Source organism: Myxozyma melibiosi (assembly GCF_037950935.1).
Source record: "Myxozyma melibiosi strain Phaff 52-87 chromosome Unknown BZA70scaffold_15, whole genome shotgun sequence".
NCBI lineage: Eukaryota > Fungi > Ascomycota > Lipomycetes > Lipomycetales > Lipomycetaceae > Myxozyma > Myxozyma melibiosi.
The window spans coordinates 26,472-49,736 of record NW_027042929.1 but is presented as its reverse complement, the minus strand read 5'-3'; the positions used below and the strand labels follow the sequence as shown (position 1 = coordinate 49,736).

The 23,265-nt window shown below is 46.4% G+C and overlaps 8 protein-coding genes across 8 annotated transcripts; 1 reads left to right on the top strand and 7 right to left on the bottom strand.

Annotated features, from left to right (window-relative positions):
* Nucleotides 1-647: 647 nt before the first annotated feature.
* Nucleotides 648-2,849, bottom strand: BZA70DRAFT_91137 (Metallo-dependent phosphatase-like protein). Its single transcript, XM_064915531.1, has 3 exons — nt 2,741-2,849; nt 1,128-2,683; nt 648-1,067 (listed from the first exon to the last, which is right to left on the bottom strand). Exons 2-3 carry the CDS (start codon nt 2,676-2,678, stop codon nt 1,038-1,040), a joined length of 1,581 nt encoding a protein of 526 aa, XP_064765748.1. The 5' UTR covers nt 2,679-2,683; nt 2,741-2,849; the 3' UTR covers nt 648-1,037.
* A 1,248-nt stretch (nt 2,850-4,097) lies between these two features.
* On the bottom strand, nt 4,098-5,187 carry BZA70DRAFT_284777 (uncharacterized protein). Its single transcript, XM_064913632.1, has 3 exons — nt 5,023-5,187; nt 4,795-4,914; nt 4,098-4,719 (listed from the first exon to the last, which is right to left on the bottom strand). Exons 2-3 carry the CDS (start codon nt 4,867-4,869, stop codon nt 4,159-4,161), a joined length of 636 nt encoding a protein of 211 aa, XP_064765747.1. The 5' UTR covers nt 4,870-4,914; nt 5,023-5,187; the 3' UTR covers nt 4,098-4,158.
* A 120-nt stretch (nt 5,188-5,307) lies between these two features.
* On the bottom strand, nt 5,308-7,216 carry BZA70DRAFT_284776 (uncharacterized protein). Its single transcript, XM_064913631.1, has 2 exons — nt 6,559-7,216; nt 5,308-6,487 (listed from the first exon to the last, which is right to left on the bottom strand). The coding sequence occupies exons 1-2, from the start codon at nt 6,945-6,947 to the stop codon at nt 5,449-5,451; spliced, it is 1,428 nt and encodes a 475-aa protein (XP_064765746.1). The 5' UTR covers nt 6,948-7,216; the 3' UTR covers nt 5,308-5,448.
* Nucleotides 7,217-7,300: 84 nt separating this feature from the next.
* On the bottom strand, nt 7,301-7,952 carry BZA70DRAFT_284774 (Lg-Hsp12p). The gene is made up of 2 exons (XM_064913630.1): nt 7,786-7,952; nt 7,301-7,719 (listed from the first exon to the last, which is right to left on the bottom strand). Exons 1-2 carry the CDS (start codon nt 7,793-7,795, stop codon nt 7,403-7,405), a joined length of 327 nt encoding a protein of 108 aa, XP_064765745.1. The 5' UTR covers nt 7,796-7,952; the 3' UTR covers nt 7,301-7,402.
* A 1,206-nt stretch (nt 7,953-9,158) lies between these two features.
* On the bottom strand, nt 9,159-11,613 carry BZA70DRAFT_91074 (fungal-specific transcription factor domain-containing protein). The gene is made up of 4 exons (XM_064915529.1): nt 11,433-11,613; nt 11,291-11,382; nt 10,879-11,236; nt 9,159-10,815 (listed from the first exon to the last, which is right to left on the bottom strand). The coding sequence occupies exons 1-4, from the start codon at nt 11,471-11,473 to the stop codon at nt 9,261-9,263; spliced, it is 2,046 nt and encodes a 681-aa protein (XP_064765744.1). The 5' UTR covers nt 11,474-11,613; the 3' UTR covers nt 9,159-9,260.
* A 1,419-nt stretch (nt 11,614-13,032) lies between these two features.
* BZA70DRAFT_300252 (general substrate transporter) lies at nt 13,033-14,727 on the top strand (the record flags this gene model as incomplete). Its single annotated transcript, XM_064914696.1, has 4 exons — nt 13,033-13,149; nt 13,213-13,355; nt 13,423-13,601; nt 13,640-14,727. The coding sequence occupies 4 exons, from the start codon at nt 13,033-13,035 to the stop codon at nt 14,725-14,727; spliced, it is 1,527 nt and encodes a 508-aa protein (XP_064765743.1).
* A 290-nt stretch (nt 14,728-15,017) lies between these two features.
* On the bottom strand, nt 15,018-17,532 carry BZA70DRAFT_90937 (putative cytochrome P450 oxidoreductase). The gene is made up of 4 exons (XM_064915528.1): nt 16,912-17,532; nt 16,566-16,850; nt 16,334-16,493; nt 15,018-16,273 (listed from the first exon to the last, which is right to left on the bottom strand). Exons 1-4 carry the CDS (start codon nt 17,124-17,126, stop codon nt 15,308-15,310), a joined length of 1,626 nt encoding a protein of 541 aa, XP_064765742.1. The 5' UTR covers nt 17,127-17,532; the 3' UTR covers nt 15,018-15,307.
* Nucleotides 17,533-22,024: 4,492 nt separating this feature from the next.
* BZA70DRAFT_300250 (putative short chain dehydrogenase/ reductase) lies at nt 22,025-23,031 on the bottom strand (the record flags this gene model as incomplete). The annotated part of the gene is made up of 5 exons (XM_064914695.1): nt 22,025-22,062; nt 22,120-22,283; nt 22,345-22,589; nt 22,648-22,811; nt 22,881-23,031. The coding sequence occupies 5 exons, from the start codon at nt 23,029-23,031 to the stop codon at nt 22,025-22,027; spliced, it is 762 nt and encodes a 253-aa protein (XP_064765741.1).
* Between the last annotated feature and the right edge of the window lie 234 nt (nt 23,032-23,265).

Below are 23,265 nucleotides of genomic sequence, written 5' to 3'. Positions count from 1 at the left end.
CCTCGATCAAGACAATGGATGAGAACCGCTCTCTGCCGAGTAGTCTCGTAACCATCTTGTCTAATCGCAAAAGCAAAGCTCACTGCAGAGCATAAAAGCGAGCAATAAAGCAATATCGAATAACGATTGCAGCGCGGTAAGCCAGCAAATTAACCCCGCTGACAGGCAACGTGTGCCTGCGAGGATCAAAGGCCCGCCTCGCCGATAAGCAAAAATCCCGATAAGAGCCATTCCATTATCGCGGTTCAAGGAAAGCATACGTCACCTTCTCCCCCCCTCATCATTTTATACGCAGATGATCAATCGTGGAAATATTCACTATGTTGTTTTATTCTTTCATGATGCGCAATATGAAGATGTGTGTAGATAAGGCATCCGTGCTCGAACAAAGGAAGGAGATGATGGTCCATGCCTTTCTTTGTGCAGGGCGCAGGGAGAAAAGTGGCGCACTCCGGTCACGTAATCGCTTTATCCTGCCGCACAATTCTATGGCAGTATTAGTAAATCGCTCTCTGTAAATAACATCTTCTGTTAACAATTGTTATTCTATCAGCTAGATTTTGTATTATCGGTACTGCATATCTTAGATACATTAACGGGAGAAAAGATGCCGCTAACGGCGAAGCTTGGGAGACTGGCGTTTTTATGGCTTATCGCTCGGGCCCCTCGCCTGCTGCTATCTCTTCATCATCCAGGGTTGATCTCGCCAAGATCATAGCTAGGCAAGTTAAGCATTCGACTGGCACTCATCTGGCACTCATAGTAGCATCCAGCCTATAGCTAATATTTTAAAGTAGATTTATTTTCTTCGAGGAAATAAAACGAGGAAGGGAGGAGGGGAGGAGGAACAAGAGGAATCAAAAACAAAAGATAAGACATTGCGCCGATAACGATAAAAACAATTCAAAACCCACTCATAAACCTTTGCCCATATCAACACAAACTTGAAATCATAATAAAGCATGGAGGTCGCAAATAGATATAGTAAAAAGACATGAAAAACCGTTTGTACCTGCCAGATTGTTATCAAAAGAGGTCTAAAAACTTTGCGGGACTTGGGATGCAGGCTATTCAGATATCATCGTTAGTACTTGCAATGTCTTTTAATAAGGGCATCAACAACTTACCGGGCTAGAATGCATCCCGTTCTTGCGCTCATATCGACCCCGTCGCATTTCCTGCTTCAACGCTGCAGAATCCAGAGGCTTCAAGAGCTCAAAACTACACAGCAGCTCTTCAGAGACCGACATCACCGCGCCCCAGTTATCAAACTCGCCACAGTAATTCGGCGCCGAGAAAACCGTGACCAAAGTGCGCTCGTTGAAAAACTCGTATCCATCTTCAACAACCATGTGAGCACGACAGACAAGATCAAACTCGAATTTGGTTAGAAACTTGTTAATCGCCGATTTTCCGAAACAATATGAAACACCGCGTTCGTTATCTTCCCACTCATTCGGCGTATCTGTCGGATCTGACCAAAGAAGATCGTTCAGTAATCCATAGTCGGGAACATCAGTTGGTCGAACAATGTCACGGATTTCATCCATCGAGTTCAGAACTGGCGACAGGCCCCCATGAACGCAAAAGATTTTGGATGCAACGATGGCCGCAATAGGTAAAGTGTTGAAACAGTCGATAAATGTCTTCCAGATCTTGATCCCACATCGCCGCTTGCATTCGTCGTAGAATCCATACACGCGAGTCACATTCGCGCACTCGTGGTTTCCCCGTAAAAGAAAGAAATTTTCTGGATATTTGATTTTGTAGGCCAGAAGAAGTAGGATAGTCTCAAGACCCTGCTTCCCTCGATCGACGTAATCTCCCAAGAACAAAAAGTTCGCAGCAGGAGGAAACCCGCACATCTCAAACATTCTGATGAGATCACCATACTGACCATGAATGTCACCCACTATCTTCACCGGCGGCGACAACTCAATCAATGTGGGCTGAGATAAGAAGATCTCTCGAGCGGTGCGACAGATGACTTGAATTTCCGCATTTTTCAAGCATACATTTTTGGTGGCTTTCCCAGCATAGCCCACATCCAACAGCCGTTGAATGATCTCATCGATATCAATAGTCGAACTGATCTCTGGTCCATGAGGAAATCCTGGCGACAGTGATGAGCCAGACCGAAGTGACATCGCATTGACACCTTCTTCAATGGCCGACGTATTTATGTCAGACACGCCACTGACTCCTCGACGATAGCTCAAGTTTTTCTTTCCAGCTTCTGGAGAGAGATGATCACCATTCGTAATGGCACCGGCCCTAGCATCCTGACCGGTGGCCGAAGAGCTACTACCAGATCGGCCATGCTGTCCTCCTGGAGATGTCGAACCGTCGTTAGACAAGTCAACTGATCGTCTGATTAGAATCGGCTCCTTTGGCTCGTGTACTTGCATCGATGGCGGCAGATATGCGTTGTCGAAACCGGCAGACGTAGGACTAGTCAGATCGGTGCTCGTAGTCACCACACTTAATGTTTTGTTTCCCGCATCCGGTGTAGCTGAGCTAGTAGACGGGGAGTTATTCGTGTCGGATGACGTTCCTATACTCCCTAGCTTTGGCCGTAGAGACCTAATTGACTTTGAGGATCCCTGCGTATCCGTTCGGGAGAAGGATGGATATGACTGCAGACCGTCATTCCCCTTTTTTGAAGGTGTGTTGCCCATTTTATCTATACTCGTGTCAGTACGTCAACAGGCTCAAAAATACAACACAGTGGAAGCCATACACTAGTATTCGATAATCCAAAAGATTACTTGAGCAGCAATATTTTCGTATAGATGTTACAATCGATCTGTAGCTTTCAGAGGATCTCGCGGCACAGGCGGAATAAGGCGGGACTATGATCACCGGAACATTAGCACACATGTCTTCAATACTCACACCTCTATCAAAACTAACTGGGCACGTCTTTGTCTTCTTCTGATCTTTATGCGTGAAATAACGCTACCAGAGCGGCTCAATATTGCGTGAGGAAGCCACGACGTCGACGACCTTCGGCTCGTAGAATGAACCTGCGCCAGCACACTTCGTGATCCCATGGCAAAGTGCTATTGTCGTAGTATTCAAGAAAGCAGCCCCAAATCACAACTACTGTTCTGAGCTGACGAACCGACGGCAGCCAATCACCAGTATCATCAATAGAAATCTGATCGACTGCCCGCCAACCCCTTGCTATGAGCAGAGAGCAACGACCCTTTTTGATCTCCAAGAAACACAATAGAAAAGCACAAACCTTTTAAAGAGTATGATATAACGAATGACTTTATAAAACGATAATGAAGGAGAGTAGCGGCAGATGGACACTCAAGGGCAAAAATGGATGACGGTAGAGGACGGAACTGAGGATGACTCACTCGTGTATGGCCGATATATACACAAATGAAAGATATTCAACAAATCTGGCAATAGCCATATATCTGATCAAGCTTCCTTGTTCCCTGGTCGTTGAAACGTATTCTACAATCTGGGGAGAAGATGCAGGATGTTTGAGGGATGGACGGAGTGAACTAGCGATCTAGCCATGTGCGGTGAGTGATATTGGCGGAGAGCATATTTGGTACCAGCCCCTTGTGATTACAGCTATTTAGATCGTATTCCACTCTATTTTTTTCTATTTTTTTATCTTCCAATACTGCAGTTAACTGCAATGGATCAAGTTGACCAGGAGTGCCTACTAATTGAATATCTAGATACTAATAGTAATCACGAGTACGTCTACTGCAGGCTACAGCCTCTCGGCCCGCTGGGTAGTTTCTCTGCATTGGATCCGGAAAATTATTCTGAAACAACAAATGTACGCTCCCTTTTTTCCCCACCAACACTATCTTCTCTCTGGATCTGATCTATGATGAATTCATATGCTAAATACGTCCGACAATACTCTTGGGGAACGAAAATATGAATCGCTACTCTGACTTGATGAACCAGAGAAGGAGATAGAAGTGACTTACGTGTCGTCCCCGTTTCAAAGTTACTAATTCGAAACTATTTCTTTTAGGACGTTTTCACCCTCTCGGCTATCTGTTTCATACACTTATCTGTCGAGGCAATTATTGGAACACCGCCGAAGTAGTTGATGACAATGAATTTATTTACAAAAACTTCTAAAACTTCTGGTCCAGCCGTAAATACACAAACACCAGTTCACTCTCCCTTCTTCAGAATCTTGGCCTCGGCCCGGTGCTCCAGCTCTTCAAATTTATGCTCCGCTTCCTCGAGAACCGCTATTCCTTCCGGCGCAGGCACCGCACTGAACCAAGACAAGAACGTGTTCCAAGCGATCGAGACAACGTTGACAAACAAAAGTCGGTACTCAAGCGGCATGAATCTGAAGTTGACGATCTGCACAGCCGGCCAGACAAGATAGTTTCCCATCATTGTAGGGTAATACTTGGCTTTGAGCTCGCCTTTGATAGTCTCGAAGGAATGGCCCTGTAGAACCCCCATACTGACGTAGAAAGAGGCAATGCCGAACGGGGCCCAAATCAGCTGGTCGGCCGTCATTCGCGCTAATGCTTCAGTGAATGGCTTGCCTGGTACGTTTATCTTTGTGCCAATCAGTTTGTACCATTGCGATACCAACGGTGCAAACACGACACCACCGTGGAAGACCATTCGAAGAGTACGAACGTAATCGTATTTTCCACCGAGTTCTGGATCTGGCGCTATAACCTGTGCAAGTCCATCACCGACACCAAAAAGGACCTAAACAGTTTTATTAGCATCCAATCGTTCGAGATATATTTGTAATAGAGAGTAGTCAAAAGTGGTAGATCTTACTCCAGTCGATGTACACTGCGTGAGAAGAGGGCGAGCAGCCAGTCTTGCGTTGTACCACTTGTAGAATGAAGCCATGCGCGCGAATAAACCAGAAAAAGGCACTCGATAATTTATAGATACCTGTAAATGATATGACAAGCTATTAGTAACTGACGGAGCATACAGAATCCTAATCTCGCCTCGGGCGGGATCTGGGAGATTGGTCTGATAGCAAGATAAGAAACTCACAATACGATATTACACAGAAGCTTCGGGCCCGCCGATTTCGAGATAAACAAAAATAACAAGCCGGCGGCAATAATTGTCAGAGATATCTGCTATGTTATCGCTTGGTATACTGTATAAAGAGACAATGAAAGGGTTGGAAGTGTAGCGATCGCTGGTTTAGAGGGCTCGAATAAAAGAGTTTACTCGATCTTCCTCGAAGGAAGTGTGACGTCGCCATTGTGCTTATCGGCCACAATGAATCATCACTCTGTAAATCCCAACACCCAACTCCATCAAATCTGAAAAAACAGACCAGCAGTATCCAAACTATTGAACTAGATCTACTTTACATCAAAATATAATATGCATAACATAAGCAAAAACAATTCCAGTTATTGTTAAAAAAAAACAAGCTGTATTCAAGTCAAAGGAGAGAAACAAATGCATCTAATTAAAAAGGTCATTTAACGCGCCAGTAATGTCGTCCGATAACCAGATCATCGGCCTATAAAGTGGAGGAGCACCTTCTTCAGATCTCAAAGCACCCACAAAAGAACACCACACAATAGGCTGACCTTCCAGCGTTTTCACAACTTTCCGATCCAATGCGTCTACATCAACATCATCAACTGGTAGCTTCATCCTCATCGAGCTAACGTAGAAAAGTGTACGCGGCCGGTAGTAGACCACACGTAGATTCCTGGTTTCCCGGCAGATCGTCGACAGCAGCCGTAATATCTGATCTATGAGCTGGTCGATGACGTCGAGATTGAGGTCGAAGGAGGGCACAACATATTCATCCATCGATCTAGCAAAATCGTGAAGAAGTGCTTCTCGATGCTGCTGGTATCCAACGGTACTTTCAAGCGCACCCCTAGACTCTTGATTCGCAAGCAGCTCGCTGGGAAGCAGGGCTTCGACGGTCATGCATCTCCATTTCACGACATCTTCCGGTGAAGACGTTTGCTTGATCTTGCGCTCTACTTCGGATTTGAGCCATTTGGATGTCTCAAGATCGATGGCAGGATGCATGTAGGTGCTAAACACACTCGCGATCCAAGCTGCGATTATTCCACGACCTATATCTTGGGGACGTAACGAAGCGGGTAAACCATCGGCAAGCTTTGATACGTTCCATGCACCGGCTCGTTTCAATCTTGAGGAAATAGATTCAACAGATGCGTCCATTGACTGGAAAAGCTGCATGTACTGTGCATCATCTAGGATACAGCTCGACATCTTGATATTTCTCTGAGCCAGCTTGATGCTCAACTCATTGACCTTCTCTTTCTCAGTGTTGAGATCGTCTCTAAGCTTCACCACATACTTCTTTGATTTGTTGTAGTCCTTTCCAAGTCTTTCCACAGAATCTGCAAACTTGGGCGATTGTGGATATGCCTTCCTGAGCATTTCAGCGATTTGCTTTGGTGGAATGTCTTCGGCAGAGGACCCTGCGGTTTCTTTTGACGTTGGATTCTGAGAAGATCTACACCCCCGCCGAGTTAGAAACACTGTCCGTGATGTATAAAAGAAGTAACGCAAAGAAAGAGCACACACCTAGGTTCGGGGGAGCGACTCAGATCGCGTTGAGATTTCATAGCCTCTGGAATATGAGGTGCGTTTTTCGCCGGATACGTTAATGCCGGAGTTTTTGAAGTTTCTCCGGAAGGCGGCACAGCCAGCCGTGTGTCTTGATCCGCTCTATCTTCCTTTGCGTCTCTGGAAGAGCTTGGTAGAGGGGGCAAAGGCGCTTGGAGCTTGATTTGGCGGTCCGAGGTGCTTTCGTGAACACCATTCGCGGCGGCGATTGGCTCTGAGTAGGCTGATCCTGAAGCTCCAGAAGGCTGCGTGCTGGCTTTGGATTGCGAGCTGTTGCTTCCACTGTCCTTACTGGCCGACTTGGGTTTTGTGCTCAACACATTGTTGATCTTTCGAAAGCTGTTCATGATCGGATGTGTATGAGATTGTGCAGTATGCGCTTGCTGAGTTCTTCGGTGTACTAAAACAATGCTGGCATTCGCCTTATAAACTTCAATAAACTGAATCTTGCACACAAAAGCAGCTATATATGAATTGGAGGAAGGAAGGACGAGACAAGACGATATTTGAATGCGTGGTTTGCGTCGGGCTGTTCTAACAATACGTACGATTGGCGCTCCGTATCTTGGCTTCAGCGTGAAGCGGCTCAACCAGCAGGCCTTGGCCTGTTAAGAACCGAGCCGCTTGGTGGATGAATAAGCAGCTACTTTACTTATTACCTAATATCTTACGAGGTTTCTAATTTGATCTTGAGCCGAGGTTTTTTGGAAAACAAATTGTATTGATTACTATACTAAACTAACTGCACAACATTGTGCAATTGCAATTACCGGGATTGGAGGTAATCCACAGACAAGGTGTTTTACTTCTTGCCAGAGATGTACTCCGAAGCCTGGTTCAAGGCATCCGTAGCGGTCTGCTGAGCGCTGGCAGCGTACTCCTTGGCGGTATCGACGAAGGACGACGCGTTGGAGTCAGCGGACTGCTTAGCATCCGACGATCCACCGGTGACGGTGTCGGCAGCAGACTGGAAGGGAGACTTGGTGTCCTCGGGCTGGACCTCGCGGGCAACCTTGTCGTAGGCACCAGTGGCGCTCTCCTTGACCTGCTCAGCGTACGACTTCTGCGAGTCGGGAGTGAGGGTCTCCGAGACCTTGTCAGAGACGGGTTTTCGGCCAGCTGTTTGAAACACTTCAGTTAGACATCACATTTCAGAACCATCAAGCAGAAATAGGAAATACATACTGTCAGTCATTTTGAAACGAAGTGCGGAACGCGAGAATGATCTTTTGAAGGACTGAATTGTGGGCAACGGTGTTGGCTGAGAGGCTTTGATAGATGATTTACTTCGGACGAAGGTTGATGATCTGGTTGAAACGAACTGGGGAACAGGAGGTGATTATATATGCAATTGTGTGCCCGATGGACGAGACGACGTCATAAAGCCTCCATCCGAGTGATCAGCGGAGGCAGCCGAGTGATCGGCGCGGATTCACGCACTTCGAGAACATCCCGTGACTGAATTATGTCCCGTTGTAGTCTGCTCTTTCTATTTCAAAGTCAATTCTGCATATAGATAGACTATAGATGTGCATTGTATTTTATCGGCAAAGCAAAAGCTATTCAATGCTGTTGTCTCGACAGTTTGAACAGCTTCCTTGAGATAGCACGATCTAGATATCCCAAAGCCGAGACGGGTGGGAGATCCAGAAACCCTTACCCGATCCCTGATAGACCGCAGATCGTCACCCTAATCCGTCATCGAAGCTCGTCATCCGATGATCTTCTCACAGCAAACCAGCCCAGGCCCCACTTTTCTCGCTCAAAAACACCTTTCCTCTGTTTGCCAGATCTTGCCACGGCTACAAACTATATCACATATTGTGACTATCTCTCGGGCTTCTGCGGCCTCGCGAACAGAACAGCCGAACAGCGGGAGCACTAATCGGTCCCTGACAAACACGGCTGGACGTAGAGCGAACAATTCCAAGAGCCTAATGCCTACTGTTTTGCATATATGGTACAGTAATAATCCATTGAATGCATAGAATAACAGCACTCACAATTATAGCCCCCGACTCATAAAATTGATCGCCGGGATCACCTGCAGCGGATGTGAGATGCTAACAGACCGCTGATCCTACCAATGCTCATAAGCAAGACCCGAGCTGTAGCTAGGTGACGTAACGGTCTAAGATCGCTTACTGCCGACTGTCGGCAGCTGCTAGTCTAAACGCTGAGGAGGCTAAGCGGTAGGAAGGTTGGTCGGTAAGAAAGCTCCGTCAGAAAGGCTATGTCTCAAAATAACCTCGCCGAGTATTAACTGGACACGTCATTCTCTCCATGCGTAACAACATATGGAACTAAGACGCTCAACTTTTACAGAAGCCTCTGTCAGCATCTACCATTTCATTTCCTATAACAGGCTCCCAGATGGCTGTCGTCAAGAGCCTGACTTGGCACGTAAATGGCTCGCGGCAGATCGGAGAGTGAGATCTTTCGTGAGCGCTAAATGATAGCTGCTGCTTTCGCAAGTTGATACGATCACCGTCAAGTAAACACATTAAACTCGACTGAGTCGTAACACACCGAGCCGTGCCTTTCTGGTATCAGCATGAGAATGAATAGTCGGATCATGGCAAGGTTGACCTCCAACTATGAGCAGAGCAGAAAACTGCTAATTCACGTGACTCCCACACTTAACACTAATCTCACAATCCCTATATTCTGATATTGAAGAAGTTATCTTCTTCCGGCGCTGAGAACGGCGCAAGTGCAGACACATTGCAAGACGCCGCCCGGTCAGGAGACGCAGAAAAGAAAGGGCTCCACCAGTCATCAGGACTGATTACATTCACATCCCGACCCAATCTTTCTTCCAAAGTGTCCAAGTCGAACAACAATGTCAGCGGTGTACCCCAACACTTGACATAACTATCATACACATCTCTCAGAAAGGTGTATTTCTGCTCTGTAACAGCAGGAGCAGAGTCCCTCTGAAACACTCGACGGAATACCTGCATCGACGCTGCAAACCAGATAGTACTCGAAAATAGGGGATTCACATATTGCAAGTATTCTTCGTTGCAAGTCGCCAGCATATCATATATATTGTCTCCTGAATGTAGACACGTATCGAGCCCTCGTCCATACACCTCAGCTGTGGTAGGAGTCGAAAAGCCAAAAAGTTGCTCGCTAGGCAGCAGCAAACGAACCTTGCCTTCAATCGCATCTTGAACAACATAAATATGATAGATCATAAACCTCGCATGCTCAATCGTCAAAAACAAGCTGAACTTCTCGCTCGCTATATGTCGAGCGGGCTCCGCCGCTGTTTTGCGCAGATTGGTTAGATCGTCGAAACCGCGAAGTGACTCTGGCATTTCATTGCATGCATCTCTGAAAGCAGCGACAAGATTTGAGAATTTGATCCAGTCTTCACCAGAGCATTTCGTTTTGTAAGCGTTTTTGAAATACTGAAGCAAATGGGAAACCTGGTCATCTTGATCAAGATCTAGGAGAAGACCTTGTATATTTCCTCGGCTTAGGACTTGTGCTCCGCACATCAATGATATAAACAGGATGCGCCACGCTGTAGGACTTTCATTCTTAGACTCAACCAGCATCTTCCAGCGCATACCAGGTTCACTGCTAAGTAAACAAGATCTCTGATGATGCGCAGTAAACCAACATGAGTCAGGAACAGGCAAATAGGTATCGATGAAATGACTGTGAACAGCAGTAGGCAGCCGCAAGATAATTGACGCATAAGCATCCATCTCCCATAGTGCCCACCAGCATCGTCGCCTTTCTTCCTTCAAGATCCAGGATCTGATAGACGACTCGTCCGACGGAGGCTCATTCGTCCCTTCATAGTCAATGAGATGGAGACGTAGCTCGTAAGCAACTCGAATCGACATTCCAAGCAGTCTCCAAGAAGTACCACGCACTCCAGCGATGAGCTTATAAAACACCGCTAGGGTCATTGCTTGCAACAGACAGAATGGTGGCGGCTCATCGGAGCAAACTGCAAGCATCTCGTCAATGAGTTTTATAGAGATCTTGTGAAACTTCTGATGACTCTTTTGGCCATCAGAGCTGTCATCCGGGAATAATCCATCCGCTGAAGAATCCGGGAATCGAGTCGAGATCGAGAACATCGCTGCAAGTAATGCGACCAGATAACGGTAGTCAGGGATGTCTCTGATTTTATCGCAGAATGTGGGCTTATGAAATAGAGAGAACCCGACAAAGTTTGCAAAGTATTGACCAATCCTAATGTAATATCTGTGTCAGAAAGTCGACCAACTGCTTAGTTCTATAACTGATAGTACTTACAAGCGCTGTACAACATTGATGCTGAGGCCGAGCTCCTCGCATGTCTGGGTAAGAACGTTTTGAGCGCAAGCCAGCTTGATCAGAAATTCATCTGAAGACGAGCCACTATTGCTCATTGAGAGTTGGGCAATAAAGCTCTCATGTTTCGGATGAAACATTGAAGAAACCGCGATTGCTCTCACAAAATTGAACGCTCTGTCGTTGGATTCTGCTATGCCTTCAGCCTTTGCGTTTGGAATCACGAACTTCTCTGTGATGGGTTTAGACAACAGCGCTTCAGGCGATCCAGAGGAGGAAGATATGGACGGCCTAGCTTCTGGAGAGCGATGACTTTTTTTCGATCTTTTGATTTTAGAGCCTGCTTTCAGTCAGTACACCATGAACAAGGCTCGTCATCTATTGCTTCACTTACCCAGCTTGGGTCCTGGCTTAAGCCTGACATTAGGGTAAGTGCAAGTCTGCGATGTATCGCGGCAGACTTTGCAAACGGGATGTTCACGATCACTAAAGAACGTTAGATTGATAGGCTGGCTACTACGGGTGAGAGGACAAACCATTTCAGTTTCCTTCTATAGATCATTATTCTGTTAGCCATACAAATTGGGTGTATCAAAGTAAAGTTGCGGACAAGATTTCATACTTCCTACACATGAGGCATGCGAGATCTGTCTTGTCAACGGTCATATCAGATTCACTTGAGCTTGAGTGCGATTTATCCATATCGAAAGTAGTGGATTTAATCTACTTTAGAACATTCAAATAGACAAAGAACAGCATCCCATACGCGGGCGATGATCGGGGATGGCATTCACATATATAAAGTGGTTTGAAATGCGGGGTAGAAGATATGGATCGGAACACGAGCGGAGCTGGGACTAAGCGTCACATCCGGAGTTAATAATAAGAGAATTCCACCGTACAGTCAGCATCCAGTCATACGGCCGGGTGACGCCAGTCTCCTGTGTAACAGTGCGTCGCCGCCCGCAAAAAAAACGGGGACTTTCGTAAATGATAATAAAACTGAATGTGAATCGGTTGGTACCCCTCAGGCCGTGCCTACCGATCATAACAACCCCTACACAAAGCATCACGACAGAGTCAGCAATCATAGGTCTGGAAAAGACCACTAAGCCTTTGATTACTAGAAACAACGCTCATCAAACCCACGACTAGTCATAAATATATCTTGTTACTACTATATCTCATACTATGAGTGCATCCCCAGAACTTGGCAGACAGTTACCGAATCTTGGGAGATCCAACTCCTCAACTATTACAACATATTAAGTACAATGATGTCAGACATGAGAGTATAATTGCAAAGTCTTCCTGTTTAACTTCCAACTCTTACCCTTGACCATACCGAAATGCGATGGGCTATTGAAGATTCCACTCTGATCTCTCTTTATTGACTGCAACTTGGAGTTTCTGTGAGCTTCCTGTCACTGAGCGTCTGGCCCTGATATTCTCAATATCTAATGTGATAACATATGCGCACAGTTGCATCAGGTATTCCTGTGTTTAGACTGTTTGATCCTTTCTGGTGAGGCAGGTAGCGCTATCATGCTCCCGCTGCTCCTACGCACCTCCGGTTGAACTTCGGCAGGCTCGCCAGATAGGATAGCGCTATATCTGATCCTTTTGTTGGTAGATTTCACGGAGTGATTCGGAAGTGCGCTGTATACCGGTGATTTGTCCCGGAGGTGGCTGGAACTCGCTGAAGTTGAATTACGTTGAAAAAACCGAACTAGCACCGAATCATATAAATTTTGTTCTCAAATGCGGGGCAGCAGACTACTGTCGACACAGAGTCGCTATTAGCGTTTGACTCTCTAACGTGGTATGAAATATTATCTCAGTTAGTGTTCAACAGGCTCTCCGCATACCCTCATCTCCTCACGCAAAACGCAAAACGACAATGAAGCTTTCTGCTTGTCGCCCACTTATTGTTCTGATCATGGAATCATACCGTCGTCTTGAGCGGGGTAGATGATTGCGGATGATCTGCGGCAATACACCACGTTTTTTTGCGGGGGAGTAGTCAACTACCAGCCGACTCTGTGAAAGTGGAAGTTTGCTATAAGTTGAGATGAATTGCCTTTGCTCATCTAGATCACACATCTGGCTCTTAAAGTGCAATAATACGTTATAGTCATGACTTTGAATGATCCCAAACCCGAGTCCCGGCAAGATGAGTTTTCGATCAGCCATATTGAAAACGGAGATCAATTGGCGAACCACTCCAAATTTCCCAGTCTTTTGAACTTCTTGGTAAGTCCCTTTTCTCCCGTTTGAGAGTTACATCATCAACTGTTGTCTAATGTTATGCAATAGATTGTCCTTACTGCTGCAATCTCCAGTTTTCTATTTGGCTATGGAAATAACGCGGTCGCTGGAAGCTTGGCCCAGCAGACATTTCTTGCAAAGTTTCTGAGTGGACCAGATTATACCGCCATCATTGATGGTATTGAGTCAGTGTAAGTGAGAGATTCTTCATTTGTGTACAGTAGTACTTTTATAACCTGCAATCTAACTCCTGCACAGGTTCTTCGGCGGAGGTTTCATTGGAACGGTGCTGCAAGGAGCGATATCGGACAAGTTTGGACGCAAGATATGCGCAGAGACGGCTGCCATCTTGATGATCATATCCGGAGTTCTCAGTGCTGCGAGTGTTAATCCCGCCATGTTTATCGTCTCCCGAGGATTCTGTGGATTATCTGCCGGTATGATCTTGGGAAATATGCCTGTGTATATGAGCGAGATATCGCCCCCCACGCGCGTGGCCTGCTAGTCGGAATGCACGCTACATTCATTACAATTGGATATATTACGTGCGGAGTTTTTGCGGTTATTTTCAACTTTGTGACATCATCTATTCAATGGCGTCTGCAGTTTATCATGCTGATCTTTTTTTCGGTTGTTTGCGCCATCACAATCTTGATCCTTCCGGAATCTCCAAGATGGTACGTCGAACAGGGAAAGAAAGAAGAAGCTCTTGCAGTCATGGAGCGCCTTCATCGCACCAAATCAGATCCGACGGCAAAACTTGCTCGAGCAGAGTTTCACCAGATTGTCGCCCAAGTTGAGGAGGAAAAGAAGCTTCCACACAGCTGGTGGTATATCTTTTCCAACGCCCATCTTCGCAGGCGGGCCTACTGCTCAATCCTTGCATTCGCCATGGTTCAGTCCAGTGGCCTTTTGGTTATCTTCAATCTCATGCCTATTCTATTCGCATCACTTGGCTTTGACAATCTCATGCAACTAGGACTATCTGTTGTTTGGGTAACGTGTGCAACGATTGGAGCGTCAGTCAACTCCTTGATTGTGGATAGAGTAGGTCGGGTTACGCTTTTAGTTATCGGCGGATATCTTTGCACTATAGCCATGGCTATTCAGTGTGCCCTGCAAAAATACTACCTTCATTCGGACTACAAGCCAGGAATCAACGCTTGCGTGGCATTCTTTTATATCTTCATTCTCTTCTACGCTGTTACTTGCGATGCTACCGTCTATGTTTACAACGCTGAAATCTGGCCAACTCATTTGCGCAGCAAGGGCGTCACATTTGGTCTCGGTTCCTATTTTATCTTTGGCATTGTTTACAGCAGCCCTGCTTCTCAAGCCTTTGATCAAATCGAATGGCGATACTATCTTGTGTTTATCTGCGCGACCTTTGTGGCAGTCAACCTTATCTGGTTGACCTTCCCCGAGACTAAGGGGTTATCTCTTGAGGAAGTCAACATTAAATTTGGAGACACTGTGCAGGTAGCCTTGACAGATATTCGTGTGGATCCCTATAACGTGCCCAAGCCATATCCAGAGAAGACCGAGAATGATTCAAGCTCTTGATCAGTCTTACTGCAATATTTTCTTGTTTGTATTTCTTTTGTCTGATGTCTTGATTCTTTCCTGCTTCTTGTTTCTAATTTCCTGCTTTTTGTTTCTTGTTTCTTGTTTCTTGCTTTTTGCTTATTGCTGCTTGTGTTCAACTGTTGCTCCGTATGTGAACAAATATAGGAAAGTGAAGTGCAACACCTCTATAGTTCTCTCGTTCGGCGACCGGGAGACCGAGAGCTGAAACGCAATATCTGTGTTTCAGTCGTTAGTTTCTCTCGCGCTAAGTGCTTTGGTAGGAAGGCCGAAGAGTCGAGTAAAGCCTCCTCATGTGCTTGAACTTGTACTTTGTTGAATAGCTTCTCTGGTCGCTAAGATGACTAATGGATCAACGCTCTTTTACTAATGTGATGTTGCGCAGAAAAACGATAGCCTGTTGTACGCTGAGATAAGTTGTTAGGCTGAAGAAGAATTTAATTCACTGGTAGTACAATTATCACTATTGACTAATTCCGAGCAACACAAATAAATTGAATCTCAGCACAACGCTTCACATTCGGTACATATGTTCAGTACAAGGCACTCCTGAGGCCACCTACTCCCATTTAGACATAAACTTCATAGCACCCGCCAATTCTCCCTGGACAGTCTTGAGGTGCTCGGGGCTTCGCGGCTTGACAGTGACTTTGTAAGGAAGAGGACGAAGTAAAATTGCAGAGTTATAAGCCTCGACATCCAGAGGGATCACATTACCAGAAACAGGATCCACGGGTTCAGAAAGCTCAAAGGCCCACAATAGTTTGGCAACTATACGCCACATATTGCGCTCGGCCAAGTGCATTCCCGGACAGATCCGACGTCCAGCACCGTACCCATAGTGATCTCTGTTGTTGTAATCGGGCGAAGCGGCATAGTCACTGGCAAGCTTTGGATGATCCAGATATCGGTCGGGGTTGAATTTATCATGGTCAGGATACAGCTTCTCGTCATGATGAATAGCCCATACACCGACGAAGCAAATTGTTCCCTTAGGGATCAACATGCCATCATACCAATAGTCTTCAGTGCAAAGATGCGGCAATCCCCCGGAGGCAGTAGGACGCCATCTCATTCCTTCTTTCACAATGCAGTTAATGTAGGGCATCTGGTCGAAATGAACGGCAAACTGTGGGCTCTGGCTTGCATCGCAAATTGCATCAATCTCCTTTCTTGCTCGCTTCTGAATCTCGGGATATTTTGCGAGCGCCAGGATGAGGGTCAAAATTTGATTGGCGGTCGTATCTGCTCCAGCCTCCAGAAGTTCGCCGAAGAGATTGTTGAACGCATGCTGAGACATAGGCCATCCCTTTTGAGCATACTCGTCAAGCTTGGTATCAATGAAGCAGTCTCTTCGGATCCCTTTGGCTCTGCGCTCGTCGATAATGGCTCTTGCCTTGTCCCACATGTCATCCATCATATCGCGACATTTGTCGGCACGCTTCTTCCATTTGCCAGGGAAATACTTCAAAATTGGAAATTCATCGATAGGTGGATTAGCTCCCGGCTCTTCCGCTTCGATCCACTAAGAGTATCGTCAATATCAAAATATAGAAACAACTCAAGGTAAATAAGGGTTACTCACAACATCCATTAGATCATTGAAATCCTTGAACCAGAAAGAGTTGAGATCGGTGATACGTTGACCCCAGATAAGAGTGCAGGCAACGGACGTCGTATACAGCTTCGCATAGTCCATTATGTGATCCGGATATTTTAGGATGTTGTTCAAGAAGATAGCAGCTCTAAAATATTAGTCAGGTTAGTAACCACGGGAGATATTCTGCTGCATCTAAGGAACTGGGTGTAAATCATACTCTGCTTCCTGGACCTTCCAGTGTTTCTCATCCAACAACGCCGGAGCAAGGTTTCTCGTGACCACCGCGCGCTTCTCTCTCCATGAAGGAGAAACACTTTCGAGCTGCACATGATCACCATGGGTGATATAATTCGTCACGTAGTTGAAGGGTCTGTCGGAGAAGGTCTTGCCTTTCTTGTCCATCATGGCATTGACGGACTTCTTGTCGCAGCAAACAACCATGTTGGTAGGTCCGACTTTGAGAGAGAAGACTGGACCGTACTGATCGGCCCATTCGCGATATCTAGAAAACTGTTGATTAGAAACCTCCCGAGACATATTCTGAAACATCTGTAGCACGTTACTTTCTGCCTATTCCCGTGGTTGGAATCTGGAGTGCGTTACCAAATATCGGGATGGTAGGAGGTCCAGGAGGCATGCGAGGATCACGTCGGCCACTTCTGAGTATCTTGAATACAAGATAGGCCACAACAATAGCTCCCAGAACAAACGAAGGAGTTTGGTAGAACGGCACAGCCGAGGGCTTGATGTAACTATAAAGATCTGCTTTGACTGCCATTGTTTGATGATAAAGATAGCCCAGATGTCAAATGGAAGTAGTCGAACCAGTCAAGAGAAGAAATGGCTGCGATGAGTTCCAGACCACGCCGCTTATATGTGCAGAGCTTGTGCTATCTTCAAAATTGGCCCATCAGAGAAGTCAAGCAAACCTCGGACGGACTGTTGATGGATGTGGGGGGAACATTGATAGCCTCTTTTACGTGGATGATAATATCAAGCGGAACTGCGAATTCGCGAAGAAAATAAGCACCCTGGCGAAATACCCGCGCAAAGTCCGGGTTATTCGACACCATGTGTTGTTGTAAGCTTCACGATGACGTAACCATCCCTACAAATGCCCGACAAAGATGTGGTGTTAGTGTTTCTTTACTGCCAAACATTGTCACTTGTGTTGAAATCAATCCTCCATTCCCCGTTGGCAAAGCCAAGTTTCAATGAGAATTGAGACTGCCCGTCTGAGTCGCCTCTCCACTACCAGCAAGCTAGATCCCGCCTGCAAATATGAGTTTGTCGAATGAGCGGGGAAATCTCAAACTTTAACTTTTTGAACTTTGGCCTGTCAATATGCTTTTGTCGAATAAGAGGGGTAAAAATTCAACTTTCACCTTGTACGAGGACCCGTTGACTTCATCTTCTTCTATGCGACGCGCAATATTATCGCATCCCACAGATTTATTGTTTGGCTTGCAATGTGTGGAGTACACATAATCATGTCTGATGAAGATCAGCAAGACTAGACCGAAAGCGGGCAAGCTGATCCCGATCGGTCAGAGAGATTGATCCGAGTCATACCCGACAATGGCCCGTAATATTAGGCTAGCGAAAATGTGGAGAGAGAGATGCGGGGTCCAGCAATAAGAAACAGTCCAGTTATGTACAGCTGACAAGACTTGATCGGTTTCTTTTTACTGGCTGTTATTTCTGAGTCCCACAAATATCAAATATATAGTAAGTAGCCTCAAGTCATACATACAGCTTTGTGGGTAGTAATAAGAAGTTATCAACACCCTCTCTAACTAGAGTCGTTTGGGTCGCACAGGCTTAAAAGAGGCTCTGTGCGACTTGACTAAACTACATCCGTTTTAACAGGGTGTGGCGCGTGGGCCTCACCGCCACAGAGAATAATAGTATGTGCGTAGGTTTAGGGTTTTTTTGTATGGAGGCGCCTGGTAATTCCCAGACTATGATCACGTGATTCAATCCCACTCTACCATTCTTCTAACTAGTCACTACAACCGCGCCCTTTTTCCACCTATCTACGTCCACCTATCTACGTACTTGCTCATTCTCATTGTACTAGTTTCTGGCTAAGAGGGTTATTTGTTTATTACTATTGATATCAAGTCGAGCAGAAACTCTGAGCAGCCAGCGACAACAGCAACAACAGAGCATCGATTAAGCGAAACAGCAAATCACAACAACAACAACAACAACAACAACAACAACAGCAATCAGGCTGCCTTCTTCGTCTTGTAAATCCGATATTTATCCAATGACATATCAAGTTCCTTTCTCTCGGCTTCCATTTCTCTAACGACAACTCGTTCTGAGGCGCCTTCTTCAATCCTGCGTTCAATGATGTCCATAAGTTGTTTGCGACGCTGGTAAAATTTCTTGTCCTTTCCTGAACTTCTCCATCGCACGCCGAATCTCTTTTCCAATGAAGTCACTGACGGCCTGTTATAGAGTCCTTCCTTCCACTCAAGCCATGCATCGGTAACCGTCGTCAATGTTCGGCTCATCACATATTCCTCCACAGGCTCCTCCACCGGCGCCTCATGCTCGACGATAGGGGCGTTCAATACCACCCCGGGCGTTAGCAGGTATCCACGCGGAGGCGCATGCCCATGGACAGAAGGAGCAGCAGACTGTTGAAGAGTCAGCGCACGTGCCCCAGTATCGGTTTGATCGGTTTGCTGCGGTGGTGGCGGAGCCAAAGGAGGATCTTGGGAATGTTCTTGACCGTTTTGGTTGGGCCACTGCACGTCTTGGGAATGTTGTCCGCTCGAGGCAAGAGCAAGCACCTGACTCATTTGGGCCGACAGTGTCATCATTCCTGCCACAATGCTCGCCAAACTCTGCTCTTGTCTTGCTTGTCCTTCCTCCAGGTTGGCTAATCTCTCCTCTTGTCTCTCTGATTTTTCAACCAGGCTCGCGAGAAGCTGCTCCTGTCTTGCTTGTCCTTCCTCCATGCTGGAGATTCGCTGCTCTAGTCTCGCGGACCGTCCACTCGCCTCCGCTCCAATTCGTTCCAGCACTCGCGCTATCTCTGGCACAGTATCCATTATGCGCAGTGGCAGTGGCGCTTCTTCCGCAGCAGCATCATGCGCCGTACACACTTCATCTGCAAAAGCTTCAAAATCTGGATGCCGAAAAACTTGGTGTCTAAGTATCGGCAGGTTCGGAAATTTCCTTCTGAGTATTGCTGCATCTTGCAAAATAACTGATCTGCATTCGTTTAGGATTTTGAGAAAACTTTGTGCTGCAATATCTGCCTCAACTTCCGGATCTCGTTCGCGGAACCGTGCAAGCCATCCGTCAACTTGAGGAAAGATCATGCTTCGGAGCGTTTCGGGTGGGTCAACCATTGCTCGAGGAAGGTAGTAACTCCCCGGCTCACCCCGAAATCCTGCTTGAATCTTATTTGCTTGCAACGGAATTGAGTTCAGGTACGAGACATTCAAGGAATCGCCTCGCCAGAGCCCCTTGCGCTCAATTTCCGTGTCCGCCCCTCCTCCTATCGACAAGAGCCGGGTACCGGAAGCTCGGCCACTGTGTGTGATTTTTGTGGTTGATATTCCCAGCCGCTCGAAAGTTTTCTTGATAGAGGTATAATGGCCCGTCTGAGACATCTCGGCGTCGGTGTGCTGCTTCGAAGCTGCCGTGGCGATCAACTTCTTAAAGTACCAATTCTCGCGACTGTGGAAATCCGGAAATGGTTCGTTGTTGACTTCAAACCTCTCAAACAGATGAAAGGCGAGTGCATTGAATGTGCAAAGAAGAGGATCTCTATGACGCATGACTGATACGTATCGGTGCTGACCATTTTTGTTTGTCTTTCCTTGATCCATCAACATTACCAATGTTCTCACCGGCGTCATATCAGGGGTGTCCATAGGTTGGACGAAGAAGTCGGGGAGCTCCGCGCGCCGAATACTCTCGCCCCGGAGCAGAAAGTTATGGCTCATCAAAACAATCAATCGGTTTCTCAAATCATATTTTGTTGCCCTTGCGGCCCTTCCGGGCGATCCCAGGAAATCCTCGTTCATCATCACCAGTTCCTCGGTAGTGTAACCATCGTTCATTCCCCCAGCCTGTCTGTCAACAAGGTTCGCGCGATTTCTTTGGGCAGTCTGGGCCGCATGGGTTTTCAACAATTTCCGAACCGAACTGCCTCTGGGATTCGGTTCAGTGCTCAATTTTTGCTCGACCTGTGTGGTCCACAGATTGACTATCGCTGCGACATACAACTCCACTGTTGATTGCGAAATTTCCTTATCGCCCCTCTGAGATTTCCGACCGACTACTTCGTCCGAGAGGAAATGCACGAGCTTCCCCTGGGTGACTATAATATCATAGCCCTTTGTCTGTAGCCAATTCAAGAACTCGCGCTGCTTTGGCTGGTAAGCGCGGTTGGTGTTCTTCGATCGTATGCCCCTATGATTCACATCCACCTGGTCTATTCTTTGTCGTTGTTCATTCATAGTCCTTTCTAATAGAGTCATAGGAGTATCTTGGTCGGGGTCTGGCTCAATGCCCTGCATCGAATCCGTCGCGCTCATGTTTTGCTGTCGCGAATCAAGTAATTTCTGATAGTGAAATAAACTGAATTGAAAATTGTTTCTGAAGGGTGGGAGGGTGAAAGGTGAGCGGAGATGAAGGGGAAAAAAAGAGAAAAAAGAGAGAAAAGAGGTGCGTTGTAGAGATAGAGAAAGCAAGGGGGTGGGTGTGAAGTTCTGTACTACAAGCCGCAACCGATCCATTAGCTAGCTATCTGGGACTTTTACTGCAACGTTTTCAGCGCTAAAGCTGCTGTTAGCTGCTCTATTCTGAATAGAAAAAATAGATATGGCTATTTCCATGTATTTAATGATTCTATATAGCTACAAATCATTTACATTTGACCGCAGGGAAAGCTATGATCGTCTACAGACGGACGAGCAATTTGAGATTTTCCTTTGGCTGGCAGAGTCCTGCTTGAGAGCACCGCCGCAGCAAAGAAAACTCTAATTCCACCGTACAGTCAGCAGCCAGTCATACGGCCGGGTTACGCCAGTCTCCTGTGTAACAGTGCGTCGCCGCCCGCAAAAAAAACGGGGACTTTCGTAAATGATAAAAACAGTTCACATGATTACACCAGAATTGCACTTTGTTAGAACGGGGAGAACAATACCGCCCACCACATTGTAGACATATTAAAGCTATGATTGTCAGCGTCCACGCGATCATGCCGTTTTAGACTGTAGGGAGAGCGGTATCCAAGGGTAATCATCCCCTTCACCGTTGCCAGGATGTGCATCCACGCGCCGACCACCGCCGCTGAGATAAGCCAGCTCTTTGATCTACGGAAAACCGTTTGTGTTCAACCATCATACAAGAAGTTGCGGGGTTTAAGTAACCCCTTACATGCGGTCGGTTACCCTAAGAAGGGTCTGCAGGTAAATTCGCCATCGCCAAGGTCATAAGAGGCCCTGCATATCAGAGAGCACCACGAGACCCACATCTACAGCAACACTATTTATATAATATTACTATTTGCTTCATCATTTGATAGGAAGCTTCGTTCCATCTGTGCCTGTATTCATGTGGTAACTGATGATATTGAATTGCAGTTTTATAATAGATACGATTCTTCACCGCGATTGAAACGCGTCTTCATGCTGATGCAATATGGCACTAACACGCGCTGTAGCCGCCGTCTACAGTCCACTGAGCTATATTATGATGATTTAGTCGTCGGCTGCTACCAAGGAACTGGGCGGGAATCTTACCTCCGGTGACATAAGATGCATCGTCACTTAACATGAAGCATAAAACTTTAGCAACCTCGTCCACATCACCAAGGCGCTTCATGAGAGTACTGTTGTATATGGAAGCTGCGTCAAAGAGTCCCTTCTTTTCTCCGTCTCGAATAATCGGCGTATCGATTGGTCCTCTTATTCAGAGTCAGCCGGGCAGGAAGATTTCCAATCTCAGAAACCAAAGTCATAACTCACGGTAAGATTGCGTTGATTCGAATACCCTCAGTTCCATACTCACCAGCTGCAGACAATGTCAAGCCAATGACCCCAAACTTGCTGGACGAATATGCAGAGTTATTCGGAAACCCGCGCAGACCAGAGGTGCTTGCGACATTGACTATCGCTCCCCCAGGTCGTGTCATTGACTTTAGCTGAGCATGCATACAGTTCATAACTCCTGTTAAGTTGACACCAATCATGCGATCCCAATCACTGTGGTTCTATAATATAAATCAGCCATTGTGTGTTATCACTGTCATTTCAAACATATTCTCTCACCAGACTTGCCACATTACTGCCATCTCCTCCCGCTAATCCAGCCACGTTTGCCGCACCATCGAGTTTTCCAAACTGACTTACAGTCTCCTCAATCCACTGATCAACGTCTTCCGGTTTTCTCACATCAAGGACTGTAGTCGTTATCTTTGACTGATACCGTTCGCCTACAGCCGGGATGTCAGTCGTACTAAATCGGAGAATGGATCTCAATTGATTTCGGAGAGGTCACTCACACAGTTTTATAGTCTCGTTAAGACCAGCTTCATTGACATCACTGATTGCAAGACCTCCAGCGCCCAAGCTTGCCAGTCTGATCACAGTAGCCCTTCCGATGCCAGAAGCGGCGCCTGAAACGCTGTAGATTCTTCCAGAAATTCCGGCCATATTGTTCTATCAATAGTTCAGTTCAATTAGAACTGCAGCAGTGCGATTTGTGAGTTGCAGAAAGCAATAGTAGTAGAGCTGCCTAGACTACCTATGCATGGGCGATCGATCAATTCTCACTGATGCGCAGATAGCTTTTTAAGTAAGGGTCGGTCGCTGAGAAAGTAGTTAGTCTGCAAGATCGCGAAAGTATTGGGCCGAAATTGGGTGACCAAGCATAACCCTCAATCGTCA